The sequence below is a fragment of the Quercus suber genome, unplaced genomic scaffold, assembly GCF_002906115.3.
Source record: "Quercus suber isolate HL8 unplaced genomic scaffold, Cork oak 2.0 scaffold_40, whole genome shotgun sequence".
Taxonomy (NCBI): domain Eukaryota; kingdom Viridiplantae; phylum Streptophyta; class Magnoliopsida; order Fagales; family Fagaceae; genus Quercus; species Quercus suber.
In genome coordinates this window covers 1174987-1187449 of record NW_027069505.1, presented here as the reverse complement: position 1 = coordinate 1187449, position 12463 = coordinate 1174987, and the positions used below count along the sequence as shown (strand labels likewise).

Below are 12463 nucleotides of genomic sequence, written 5' to 3'. Positions count from 1 at the left end.
TGCCTCAAGCGCCTTCGCCGTCACCTTCGCCTTCGTACCCACACGCCGTCGCAGTCGCCTTCGAACCTACACACCTTTGAACCCACACCCGACCCACACACCGTCACTGTCACTTCGAACCCACACATCGTCACCGTCACTTCGAACCCACACCCGACCCACACGCCTTCGCCTTTTGACCGGATTTGATGATTTTTTTTCTTTGGGTTTTGTTTTTTTGTGACTGTGGACTGAGAAATGATATTAATATTTGTTTGGAAGCTGAGAAAATGTGAGCAACAAGTAGAAAATGTGTTTTCTATAGTATTTTCAAGAATACAACCAAACACATGAAAATATTTTCTACACACAATTTTCATAATGCAACAAAACACTTGAAAATATTTTCCTTTCCTAAAAATACCATTTCCGGAAAATATGCTATTTTTCAGAAATTATTTTACGCGAACCAAACGGACCTTTAAATGTAAATATCCTAAGATTAAAAAAACAAATTTAAAGATAGTTTCCATAGAAACCTGTAACCCCATTACATAGATATAACCGTTATCTAGTTCATTCACTATAAAGAAGAAATTTAACACACTAAGATGGAAGAAATTTGACACGCGAATACATGTGCGCAAACACACACAATGCAAGCATGGCAGACAGTTTAGCACTTAATCATTTTTATAAACACACTGAAACCAAACTACATATCATCCAGAATTACAAACATAAGAATGGTGTAGCCCAAATGAGTTTTAACAAAGTAAATTCACATAATAACTACTACAATCCATTTTGACATAAAAACTAATGCCAATACTAAGAAACTAAACACCATCAAAACGCTTTGTTGAATCTTTTCTTTCCCTGAGTTAAAGTTTGTTACTTACATACAACTCATCATCAAGCATGATTTTAAAAGGTCCTGCAAGAATTTAAAAACTGTAAGAGCATTCTTGTTCATGATTTAACATAAGAAGATAAAATAATGCTAATCAATTTAGTCATCATATAGAAAAATAAACACTAAGATTTGTGGTTTCGAGATATACAAATTAAGAGATACTCCCAGCCTTTACCACATGAACATGTGCAACAATGGGGATGGGAGACTGGGGCAAATGATCTATGAAGGTTCCCATGACAACAATTACATAATAAGAAGATATCTTGCTACTTAACTAAGGACAATTGTAAAGAGAAGACTGTGTTCCAAAAGAAAATACGGGAGTAGAAATATTGCAAAGTTCATAGTAATGGAAAGAACATAAATACGATATGAAATCAACTGTTAATTACAACAAAAACAAATAATTTCAAAGTAAAGCTAAAGCCAACTAGATAACCACAAATCACTATTATGACTATGAGACAAGGTTTGTATCATCCATCAACAATTGAACACTTAAGGATGTACTATTAAAAAGGGGTGAGAAAAAAAACCCTTAACTAGCATCCAGAGATGTATTACATAGAGTCTCCTTCTGTGCAGGGTGTTGTCCCTTGCTCAACAATAATTGATCACTTGTGTTCCCTTCATTCATTACATCAATGTCCTCTTTCTCTAAGAGAAATATTTTAACCATTCTCTGAGGGATAACTTTGATCTAAAGAACCAAGCAAGAACATTATCACAGCATATGATGAAAAGATTTTCAGCCTATAAATCACATAAGAAAAGTTGCCAACTTAGCTTCTTGGTAGATTTTTTTTTTTTTGGGAGTGGTGTTAGGATTTTGGATTGAGTTTCACCTTCACAAGGGATGAGAGGAATGTCTATAAGGATTGATTTTTCCATCAACATGTTTTCATTTATAGAAAAAGAAAAGGCTAACAAGACGCTAACTACCATGAACTTCCAGAATGATCCCTTCCAAGTAAGGGAATATATTCATCAGTGAGCACAGTGGGGCAAAAACTCTTGTATGCTTGCATAGAAGAAGATTTATCACACAAATTTAGTGCTTATACACATTTAAAGAAACATTAGTGACCAAATGTTGTAAGATGAAGACAATACACACAGAGCACTGGCAAGCATCTTCATCCCAATGCAAGCATGGCAGACATGTCTCAAAAAGAGTTATTACTATTATTTTCCTAAACACTGGAAATCCTATGTTTGAACTCACCAAGTTAGGCCACTCCATTTCTAAGGAAAAGTATCAATGCCGTCCCAAAGAAAGCCTTATGAATTCCTACCTCCAAGGTTGCTGCCTTTCCTGTACATAGAAAGAAGGCCTTCAATTTAATGTTTCAAGTAAGGCCATATGATCAACAAGTCCATTTGGTTTTGTCTCTTAAACTTGCTATCATTGCAGGATATTAACATAAAATTCAAATTTTATGTGCAATACAAATGGCTAGAAAAATAAAATTAAACTTATGTTGCCATTTTTTTTAAAAAAAAAAAAAAAAAAAAAAAGCAAAGCCCTTATTAGATGGTGAAATGTAATATGCAATCCCACCCTATCAATGTAAATATCCTAAGATTAAAGAATAGGTTTATAAGTAGTTTCCATAAATACCTTTACACCCATTACATAGACATAACTGCTATCTAGTTCACTGAGAAAGCATAAATTTAACACACACACAAACACGATGCAAGCATGACAGACACTGTTTTGCATCTACTTCATACAATTGTGTAATAGAAAATACTAACTCATTCACAAAAGATGAAGAGAGGGAAAAGAAAAACAATGGAAGGAAATGGAGTCGGCAAAACAATACATCTAAGCATTTTTATTTTATTGGGTTAAAAATACTCAAATTAAGCCAAGGAACAAAAGATAAAAAAATATTAGTTCAAGAAGAGGATTATACCTATGTTTGGAGTGTTTGGACCAAGAGCAATTCTGTGTTTTGCATCTCAAGAAGAACTGGAACCGATGGATCTTATATAACATTGGTCCACAAATCTGTTTTCTGCAATTACATTTTCATTTTTAATTTATATTTACTTATCCGGGGGAAGGGAGGGAAAAAAAGAAGAAGAAGAGGAGGAGGATTATAAAAAAGTCATTTTCAATTATTAACCACCCAAAGGTTAGGAACCTCATGTGTAACTAAACATTAAGAAGTTGATGCATTGGGGATATTGCGTAGAGGTAACACTAAGTTGAAATTAGAAGTTAGAAGTTGGTAGTATTATGATATGTACTTCCTGTGCTATGTTGGGATATGTCTTACAGGTATATGTGCAAATGTACAAGTGTTAAATAAGTCAAGTGATAGGCTGTTACTAGTAGAAACAGTGATGTCAGCTGGTTGTTGTTAGAGGTGTTTGATGTAGTCAGTTAGTTGTTACAGCCGATTAAGTAGTTAACAATTTTTTTGATAAGTAATAAAGATTCATTGATATCAAAAAGAGAGAAACACCCAAGTACACAGGGAGCATACAGGGGTGAACAAATCAAAAACGAACATTACAAAAATCAAGAAAATCCAAAAAAGAAGAAAAAGGATGGTTTCTCCACACAAAGAACCAATCAAGTAAGGTTCTAAAAAAAGAAGCTTGAGATCAGGCATGGAACGCTCTTTGTCTTCAAAACACCTACTATTTCTCTCCTTCCAAATACACCACATCAAACAATGAGGAACAACCATCCATAAATCTCCATTACGATGGCGACCAAAACGACCTTGCCAGCAAGCCAAAAGCCCAACAACAGAGAATGGCATAACCCAACAAACTCCAAATAACCCAAAAACCATATCCCACAACTCCAAAGCAACAGGGCAATGAAGGAAAAGATGGTCAATAGTTTCACTATTACACTTGCACATGAAACACCAGTCCAAAATGCAAACCTTTCTTTTCTTTAAGTTGTCAATAGTCAGATATTTCCCCAAGGCTGCCGTCCATACAAAGAAAGCTACTCTAGAGGGGATCTTCTGCTTCCAAATGCTTTTCCAAGGGAAAAAATGCTCACTATGGCCAACTAGAAGATGGTAGTAAGCACTGACCGTGAACCCCTTACTCTTATAAGGCAGCCAACATCTCTTATCCTCCCCGTTCCCCCTTACGAGAGTGCAATAAATGGAATTGACGAAACTCCTAAAAGCTTCCAATTCACGGTTATGCACCTCCCTACAAAACTGAAAATCCCAGTGGAGTACTCCATTGGTGAACCTCATAAGATCCGCTACACTTGCCTCTTTTTTGCAACAAATCCTAAATAAATCAGGATAGAGATCTGCGAGGGGAGAAGACCCACACCAACGATCAAGCCAAAACTGCACTTTTGATCCATCTCCAATTTCATACAGAATAAACCGAGATAAGTAGTGCCACCCTCTTCTAATATTTTTCCACAAACTAACTCCATAAGGACCAGAGAAAGAGCTAGAACACCAACCACCCCAATCACAACCATAATTCACCTCTATCACTTGACGCCAAAGAGCATCCCTTTCTTGCCCAAATCTCCATAACAATTGATTTGCTCAATTGTATTGCTGTCTTATGATCAATTAATGAATAAACCAGTTTTACCTTTTAGTCTTTCATTCTCTCTCTCATATCTTAGGAAGCAACGCTACCCTCGAATCTAGCCATCGCCTTAATTTTCATACTCTTAACTACCCAATATCCAAGATCCTAACACCAAAGCTAGCAATGACAACTGGTGAGCTGCCTTCTCAATGAACATGGCTCTATAGGAATGTTTGCAGTAAGAAGATAGGCATCTAAGGTAGTAGAAGATTTAAAATGTACAAGCATTATCTTTAGCATATACAGATGATAATTGATAAATTAAGAAATTTTTTAATAATCCCAGGAAAACACAAAGAACATTTAGTATGAGTGTGAAAACATGAATTTAAAAGAGGCCACCGTAACATTATCAAGAAAGAATAAGTTGAGTACATCTATCTTCATAATGTTATAAGTGGCAGGAAACATGATACTCACACAGTCCATATATCTTCAACCAATTGATAAATAAGCATGCTAAAAGTTCATAACCAACACAAACCACTTTGTTTTCTCAATATAACCGAAAACAACCACAACTTTGATCAGCTATCTATTCTAAATATAAAGCCACTCAATTAAGGTAATCAATCAACAATAAGAATTTATAGAATTACATTCATATCGAACTCATAATCAAAGCCAGGTACATATGAAGAACAAAAATGGAAAACCATAAAAATTAGCTTGACAATAAAATTTACCTTGCCTGTTGTTATTCCTCTTTCTTTTCTGTCTTTTCCTTTGTTGGTTGGGTTTGTCAAGTAAAACTAGGCTCTCAACATAAGAACCAACAAAAGTATATGCATATCCACGAATTGTAAGATCTTTAAACTCTTTGGTCTTAAGGTCTCGTGAGCCGAGGTATCCTCCATACAATTCCATAATAACCTCACCACTCTTCCTAAAACCCTTAGGTATACAAGCCCTTGGTATGCCCTCTATGAGAACTACATCAGCCAAACTTATAATTTTGGTCCATGATGACGCATCCGCATAGTCTTTCATCACCCATATACGGAGACGGAGAAACAGCTGTTGAAACAGGGCAAGGGAATTCCCATATGCTGAAATAGATACCATCACTGAATACCCATCTCCATTTTGATCTGAAAGTTTCGGCAGCGCTATCTCACGGAAGACCTCTTCCCCCACATCAAACACCATAACAAAATTAAGAAATTTGTTCCCAGTCTTCCTCAAAGCAACCCAATGCAGAGCCCCATTGACAAAAGCCTCCGGCTTACGACCACGTGCAGCACCTACAGGAGGCAAAGCAGTAACCATTCTCCATTTTCCAGTGGAGAGTGAGTAAACCTCCACCTCCGGTGGAGACTTACCCTTTTGGCCTTTTTCTTCAAGAGTCACAAACCTCACCACCTTATAGTCATCGGTTTTGGAATCAAATCCAAACCCAACAGAGGCGTCATAGGCGTCATGTGAAAAGCAGGTAATATTGGGTTTAGGAAGTTTGACAAACTTTCTAACACAAGGGTTCCAGAGAAAGAACTTATGGTACCCATATAAATCATCAGCAAGGAAGATGAGGCCATTACAAGTACCCACTACTTGAAATCTTCCATCATAGCTTTGACCATGAAAAGGGAAGTCATCAAACCTGGTGTACTCATTGAAATCTTGGTTGTCAAAATGCAAAATGTAATGTTCTTTTTCCTCCGAAGAGCAGTGCCTGAAGAGGAGTAGGGGGTGTTTGTTGTTGTTGTTGGAGTGGTGGAGATGGTTGGAAATGAAGGTTGGGTTTTGGATGAGAGATTTCCATGTCTTGCAGACTGCTGTGAATGTTACTATGGATTTTATAGGTAGGCGAACGAAAACATTGTTCAGGATTTCAGGAGGTAGAGAGTCCAACGTAGATAAATTGTCTGACATTGCTTTCCTTCAACCTTGAAAAACAGTGAAAATGGGTACTGAATCGACAAATGACAAGGAACCCAGATTTTTGTTTTTCGTTTTCAGTAGGAAAGTGCGAGAAACAAAATGAGAGTAAGAGAGAAACTCACTTCACTTAGCAGAAAATGGAGAGCGAGTCGACCCGGCGAGTTGGATCGGATGTAAATCCCTATCGTCTAAAAACAGAACCACGACTCTGTTGTTGTAATAAAGAAAACAATAATGGCGTTGGAGATGGGTTTAGGTGTGGGTTTGGCCGTGGGTTTGGTGGTGGTGATTGATTTTGGGTGTGGGTTTCTTGGATTTTGGCTGTGGTGGTGGTGTGGTGTTTCAGGTTCAAGTAAAGTAGTAGCGGTGCCAAAAAAGTTAAAACATAAAATAATGATGCTCTTATGTATATGATCTGCTCTTTTATATAATAGTATAACTCAGANTTAATGAAAAGTGTCATATTTACAACATTTTTCGCAATACTTTCACAACAAAATTTAATTAAAACTTTGTTACTAGTTCTAATTTGAACTCACTATTGAAATTTTTTTTTTCTCACAAATATTATCTAATAAAAATTTGTTACTTAAAATTTACTGTAAAAATATTGTAGTAGAATTTCTTAATTAGGATTGTTTATTTTTTATATTATTTTTCTACCTTTCCTCTCATTTTCATCCACGTTTTTTTCTTTTTTTCCTTTTTTTCTTTTTCTTTTTTTCTCCTCCACACAAGACACACATACCCCTTCTTTTTATTTTCTTTTTCACCTCACAAACATTCCAGCCCTCCATCACATCAAAGCTTCATCACATCAGAGAGAGAGAGAGAGAGAGAGAGAGAGAGAGAGAGAGAGAGAGAGAGAGAGAGAGAGAGCTTGGGCCTCCACCGCATGCACTGCCGCTCTAGCACTTCACCGCCGCTCCAGTCGCCGCGACAGCATCTCCATCGCCGCTCCAGCCACCGCTCGTCGTCCTCCCCACTGATCGGCTTGGGTCAGATTGGCTTTTTTTTTTTTTTTTTTTTTTTTTTTCATATTTGCTTGTTCTGATTCAATTTTATTTTAAGAATTGGATTTTGTTTTGTGTTTTGTGTTTGAGTCAACAGAAAACTATCTTTAATTAACATAAAAAGTATAGCTTACTTTTAGAAATTATTTTCTACTAATTTTTTTTTGGAAAACAACTTTATCTCACAAGAAGCTAAATAAAGGAAGTTAGCCAATTGTTTTTCAATTCATTTAAGATTGTTACAAAATATAGAAAAATAAGACAGTTTTATAGAAAATACTTTTTGAAAAATACCTTACTTTCTAGAAAACATCATTACTAAAACAAACAACGCATAAATTACAGTTCATTGACCATCAAATAGAGCTCCTATCTCTGTAAAACCAATTACCTAATCATTTTACCTTCAACTCATTTCCAGCCTCCTTCACAACTCAACAACCCAAAGAGAGAGAGAGAGAGAGAGAGAGAGAGAGCACCAAATCATCACACAATAAAAATAATGTTAATGATTAAATGTGATGTTGCTCCATTCACAATGTCATGTTAATATTAATAATTGTGAAAAATATTGTGTACCTAATATTACTTTATTTATTATGGCAAGGTTTCATTTGGTTTAGCTTTGACATGCTAACCTTTCTTCTTTTTCTTTTACCAAATTATAATAGAGATCCTGAACATATACTATACCTCATATAGCCATCGGCAACATATAAGCTAAAAAACAAGTCATTAAGCCAGTAAAATTGTGTGATGATTTGGTTATACATATATACCAATTTGAATAAAGGTTGCATCGACTTGAACAACTTCAAAACTATACAGCATGCATCGAAGCTCCTGGAATATGTATGTGGCACTGTTTCAAAGTTAAAATCATAACAATTTGTTTGTAGTTGTATAGATATGACACAATAAAGCTTCTTGTTGTTGGAGGAAGAGAAGGAGATGAGGAATTTGAAGATTGATTCACACCAATTGTTGTAAATGTTGTGTGAGGGGCAAACAAGTTTGAAGAGAGAGAGAGAGAAAGAGGGTCACAAGCCAACAACTAGAGAAAATACAATGTATTTACTTTTTATAGTTATTTTGTAATTTTATTAAAGAAAAATGTGAAAACACCCTTTGATCAAATTGTTCATTGTACTTCTAATTTGAAATTTTACCCTTTGTCGAGAGTTTTGTAGTGAAGTGGTATGGTCTACTCTTTTTTATTAGAAGAATCAAGATTCAAATTCCCCTCCTTATTATTGTACTATTGAATTATAAATAATAATAATAATAATAAAATCTTTGAACTTTGATAAATACCCCTCTCATACCTTGACACTTTGTGTTACCATTCCATTAATAGACAAGATATGCAAGCATTTAATATAAAAAATATTTAAATAAATTTAATTACAACAAGAGATTAAATTTTTTAAAGATGTGGTGTAAAACTCATATTTTACCATTCCAATCCTATCATGCTACATCATCTTATTACATATATAAAAATAAATATGATCACACCCAATCAATTCTAATACCCAAATATAAATCCAACCAAATTAGAAGTTTATTGAAAATTTATAATAGGATGTATTAAATTTTTAGTAAGATGTTGATGTGAAAATTTCTTATTCGATGGTGTAAAACATGAATTTTACATTTCATCCTTACCAAATTCAGACTCCTAAAAAATTAGTTCTATTGCTAATTAATTTATTTTCTTTTCTTTTTTTCTCCCCATTCATGGTAGCACCATAGCCCAACCAACACCACTGAAAACCACACCCAGCTTGCACAGCTTCTTAACCCTTATCTTTATTGATCAATTACACACCTAATGAATCTTGAACATATAACCTCACATTCTGCATAACACTAATTACAAAGAGGTATCAATTAAAGCCAAAAATGATTTGCTCAAACTTGAGCAAACCATTACCAAATTTAATCGACTCCATAGCCGTTGAAAGACAGAAATATTGCAATATGGAATCTATAATGCAAATACTGTTTATAATTGTAAACTATCGATTACAAGAATATATAGGCTATTCTCATCGTTATTCATCCCAACATTATTTTTTTTTAAGATATAAAATAAATAAAGCACATTTTCTCTTTATTAGGCTACGAATACTATGAATGGTTCAGTATAACCAAATTTGCCTTAGAAACTTCCCCACATATGATAGCCTTTATAGCTTAAGGCTATTGCTGATAAATTGATGGACAATTTCTACACGACATGGATGGAAGTATTGAACATCTACACGTTACGCTGACCATGGAATATCTTTCATATAGAGTTCTGTTCATTCTTGCTATAAAATCCAGTGACAACATTACAATCATTACTAGATCAATCCTCACTTCTTTTCCAATAACCATTTTAGAAGAAAGGAACCGGGTGAGATGACAAGATTCCAATAAATTCAGATTGCCTACTAAAGCTCTCAACAAACAAATAAGAAAGTAAGGATATCAACCCCACCTAACAAAAAATTTATGATTATAAAGAGGAACAAAAATCACGAAAAAGAGACTACCTAGAAGAGCAGCACATATAACTAAAGGAAAAGTTAACGAATGCTCTAAGAGCATTGGTTTATATATGCATTCATGCATAACAAATATATCTAGATCTGATTAGATCATAGAAAACACTAAAGTGATTTTTTTTTTCCCCTTTCTTTTTTAATAAGTGACTATTAAGTGGAAAGTTGAAACAACCGGATTAGGAGCCCTCTAGACTCCCAGAGAAAAACAAGTATACCATTTTCCTTCAACTAGAAAGTTGATAATGTTTGCTTGCTTCCCAAGGAAGATAAGATAAATGAAAAACTTTTTTGAGACCCCATGTTCGTAGCAAGTTATGCACTCCATAAACCATTAAGCTTACCTTTTAACTCCAGGATCTTCATTAATGCCAAAGGCATGACAATTTATAGGTCATGCCCCACCAAGTACATTTAAAAAAAAAAATTCATTTCATTTTGGACACATACTGTTTAATAATCTAACTACCCTCACACAATCACCAAGAGGTTTTCGTGAGTCATGACAAGATTCATGTATTGATCCCATCAATTTAAGCATAAACCACCACTCATTTCGCCTCAATATCTTTGATCTTTGATGACACTTGAAGAAACTTAAGACATTACTCCAGAGGACTCGTATATTATAATTAATAAGAGATTCAGGTAGCTTTAACCAAATCACATTGGATGGTAACATGCTCATCCAGGAATCTATCCTAGCAAACTAAGCCAGAACTTTTTGATTAGCGACAGAGTCTAAAAGTCTATGACACAAGACTCTGAAACCCAATATCTCCATAGGGTGACTATGGAGACTAATGAGCATTTTCCTGAGAATAGCTTTACTTTCAGAACCTGGAATTCCAGTCACACCTGTTTTCTCATACCAGCCTGAACAAGCATGATTTATTAGGTGTTCCAAATAAACAAAGAGATCATTTGTTTTTTCTGGGACGCCAACAAGATTTTAGGTATCAGTATCACATTGTTGCTTGAAAAAAAAAAATCAAAGATTTACCTACCAATGGGTATGTATTTAATCAGGCCAATTACAGGGAAGCACTATAACCTAAAGGAATGTAACCCGGACTTTCATAATTCATGTAAGCCTAGTACATTCTCCTATTGTGCTTAATTTTTTAAAGCAAGCAAGTTTTGCTCTCAACCATTACCTAAATAGGGTAAAAAAAATGCAGTAGCAACAACAACAATGACATCAACAAATCAAAAGGAAAGAAAAGAAGCCAATTCATGAACCCAAAAGAATACATCTGTGGTAATTGGAACACATACACTTGAATCACAATTAACATAATGAGTATTAAATTGTCAAAAAAGCTAACAAATAAAACATTGCATGGAGTAAAAGGACTCATTTCATTGAAATCATTAAACTCTCACATGACAAAGTACTTCAAAGCTGAGTTCTAGATTCTGCAATATAGCACAAGAAACATTTTAAAATACTATATAAAATTTTGATAAGTAAAATACCACATAAAAATATTCACAGATCATATTCGTTATATAATTATCCATTGTGCTATAATGTTCTGATGCCTCAAATGGATAAGTTTCAAGCTTAATTGAGAATAAATCACCAAAAGATGCATTGGTGCACAGAAATCTGAAAATGAATAAAAAATTATTGGATTGGAAGCATGAAACTCCGAATGAAGTACAAGAAGACAAAAAGATCCTACTATATTATCTTCTAATGTCTGCAAGCTAGATGGTGAAGCACTTGGTAGGAAAAACAAATAAGGTATCCAAACAAGCAATTACAAGCAACAAGAACCACATGATATTGGAAACAAGCTATAACATGAGAAAAAAAGAAAAGATGTAACCAAAGGTAAACCAAATAAACCAAGAAGATTATGAGATAAGGAGTTAATCAACCAACAGAAAAAAGGACTAACCACTACAAATAGTACATACATGAAGGAAGACAACTCACAACTGACGTAGGGAAACGTAAGCCTAAAAGAATTTTTTAATTTTTTTTAAAAAAGAAACCATTAGTCCCCTATCTTTTATTTCTCTATGTTATATTTTATTTATTATTATGTATTTAGTATTTCAAAATGTCATATCACTAGCAAGTGACTTTTAATGAAGTTGGATGGTTAGAATCTAATTGTTATATGTAAGATAAAGGATAAGGATTCTATGGTCACTAAAGTCTATTATAAAAAAGACTGTGTATCTTTTTCTTTGCTTTAATATTGATTGATAATAAAATTTCTTCTTAAACCCTTCTTCTGCATTAGACCTAAGTTCTCCTCACCAAATAACTGGAATCCAATTCACCAGTTATAGGTTCATTAAAAGAACTTATATATGAAAACTATTATGAAATTCAATTAGACCTATAACTGGAATCCAATTCACCAGTTATAGGTTCATTAAAAGAACTTATATATGAAAACTAATCTTTATATATAATTTCCTGATTGTTGTTGAGACATTTTCCTTGTGTAGATCTCGGCTAAACTACAGCTTCATAGGAGGTTCCCACAGACGGTGCCAATTGTGAG

At 34.3% G+C, this 12463-nt stretch overlaps 1 protein-coding gene and 1 non-coding gene across 4 annotated transcripts; one reads left to right on the top strand and one right to left on the bottom strand.

The window, feature by feature from the left end:
• Positions 1-591: 591 nt before the first annotated feature.
• LOC111996083 (F-box/kelch-repeat protein At3g23880) lies at positions 592-6761 on the bottom strand. 3 transcript variants are annotated; one of them, XM_065771188.1, is made up of 5 exons: positions 6496-6761; positions 5179-6378; positions 2821-2922; positions 2124-2213; positions 592-916 (listed from the first exon to the last, which is right to left on the bottom strand). In XM_065771188.1, the coding sequence occupies exons 2-3, from the start codon at positions 6362-6364 to the stop codon at positions 2867-2869; spliced, it is 1242 nt and encodes a 413-aa protein (XP_065627260.1). In that variant the 5' UTR covers positions 6365-6378; positions 6496-6761; the 3' UTR covers positions 592-916; positions 2124-2213; positions 2821-2866. The 3 variants fall into 3 exon arrangements, with proteins under 3 accessions (XP_065627260.1, XP_023883809.1, XP_065627261.1); XM_024028041.2 differs by having other exon boundaries at positions 5179-6761; XM_065771189.1 differs by lacking the exon at positions 2821-2922 and having other exon boundaries at positions 2124-2208; positions 5179-6761.
• Positions 2800-2936, top strand: LOC111996245 (small nucleolar RNA snoR2/U65). The gene has a single exon (XR_002881214.2). It is a non-coding gene; the product is annotated as a small nucleolar RNA snoR2/U65 (small nucleolar RNA).
• Positions 6762-12463: the final 5702 nt, after the last annotated feature.

Bases quoted from the DNA above. Each gene is read 5' to 3' on its own strand.
- LOC111996083 (XM_024028041.2), bottom strand. From the start codon at position 6,364: ATGTCAGACAATTTATCTACGTTGGACTCTCTACCTCCTGAAATCCTG. The intron at 2,923-5,178 runs GTAAATTTTATT...ATGTAATTGCAG, and splicing joins GAGGAATAACAACAGGCAAG to AAAACAGATTTGTGGACCAA.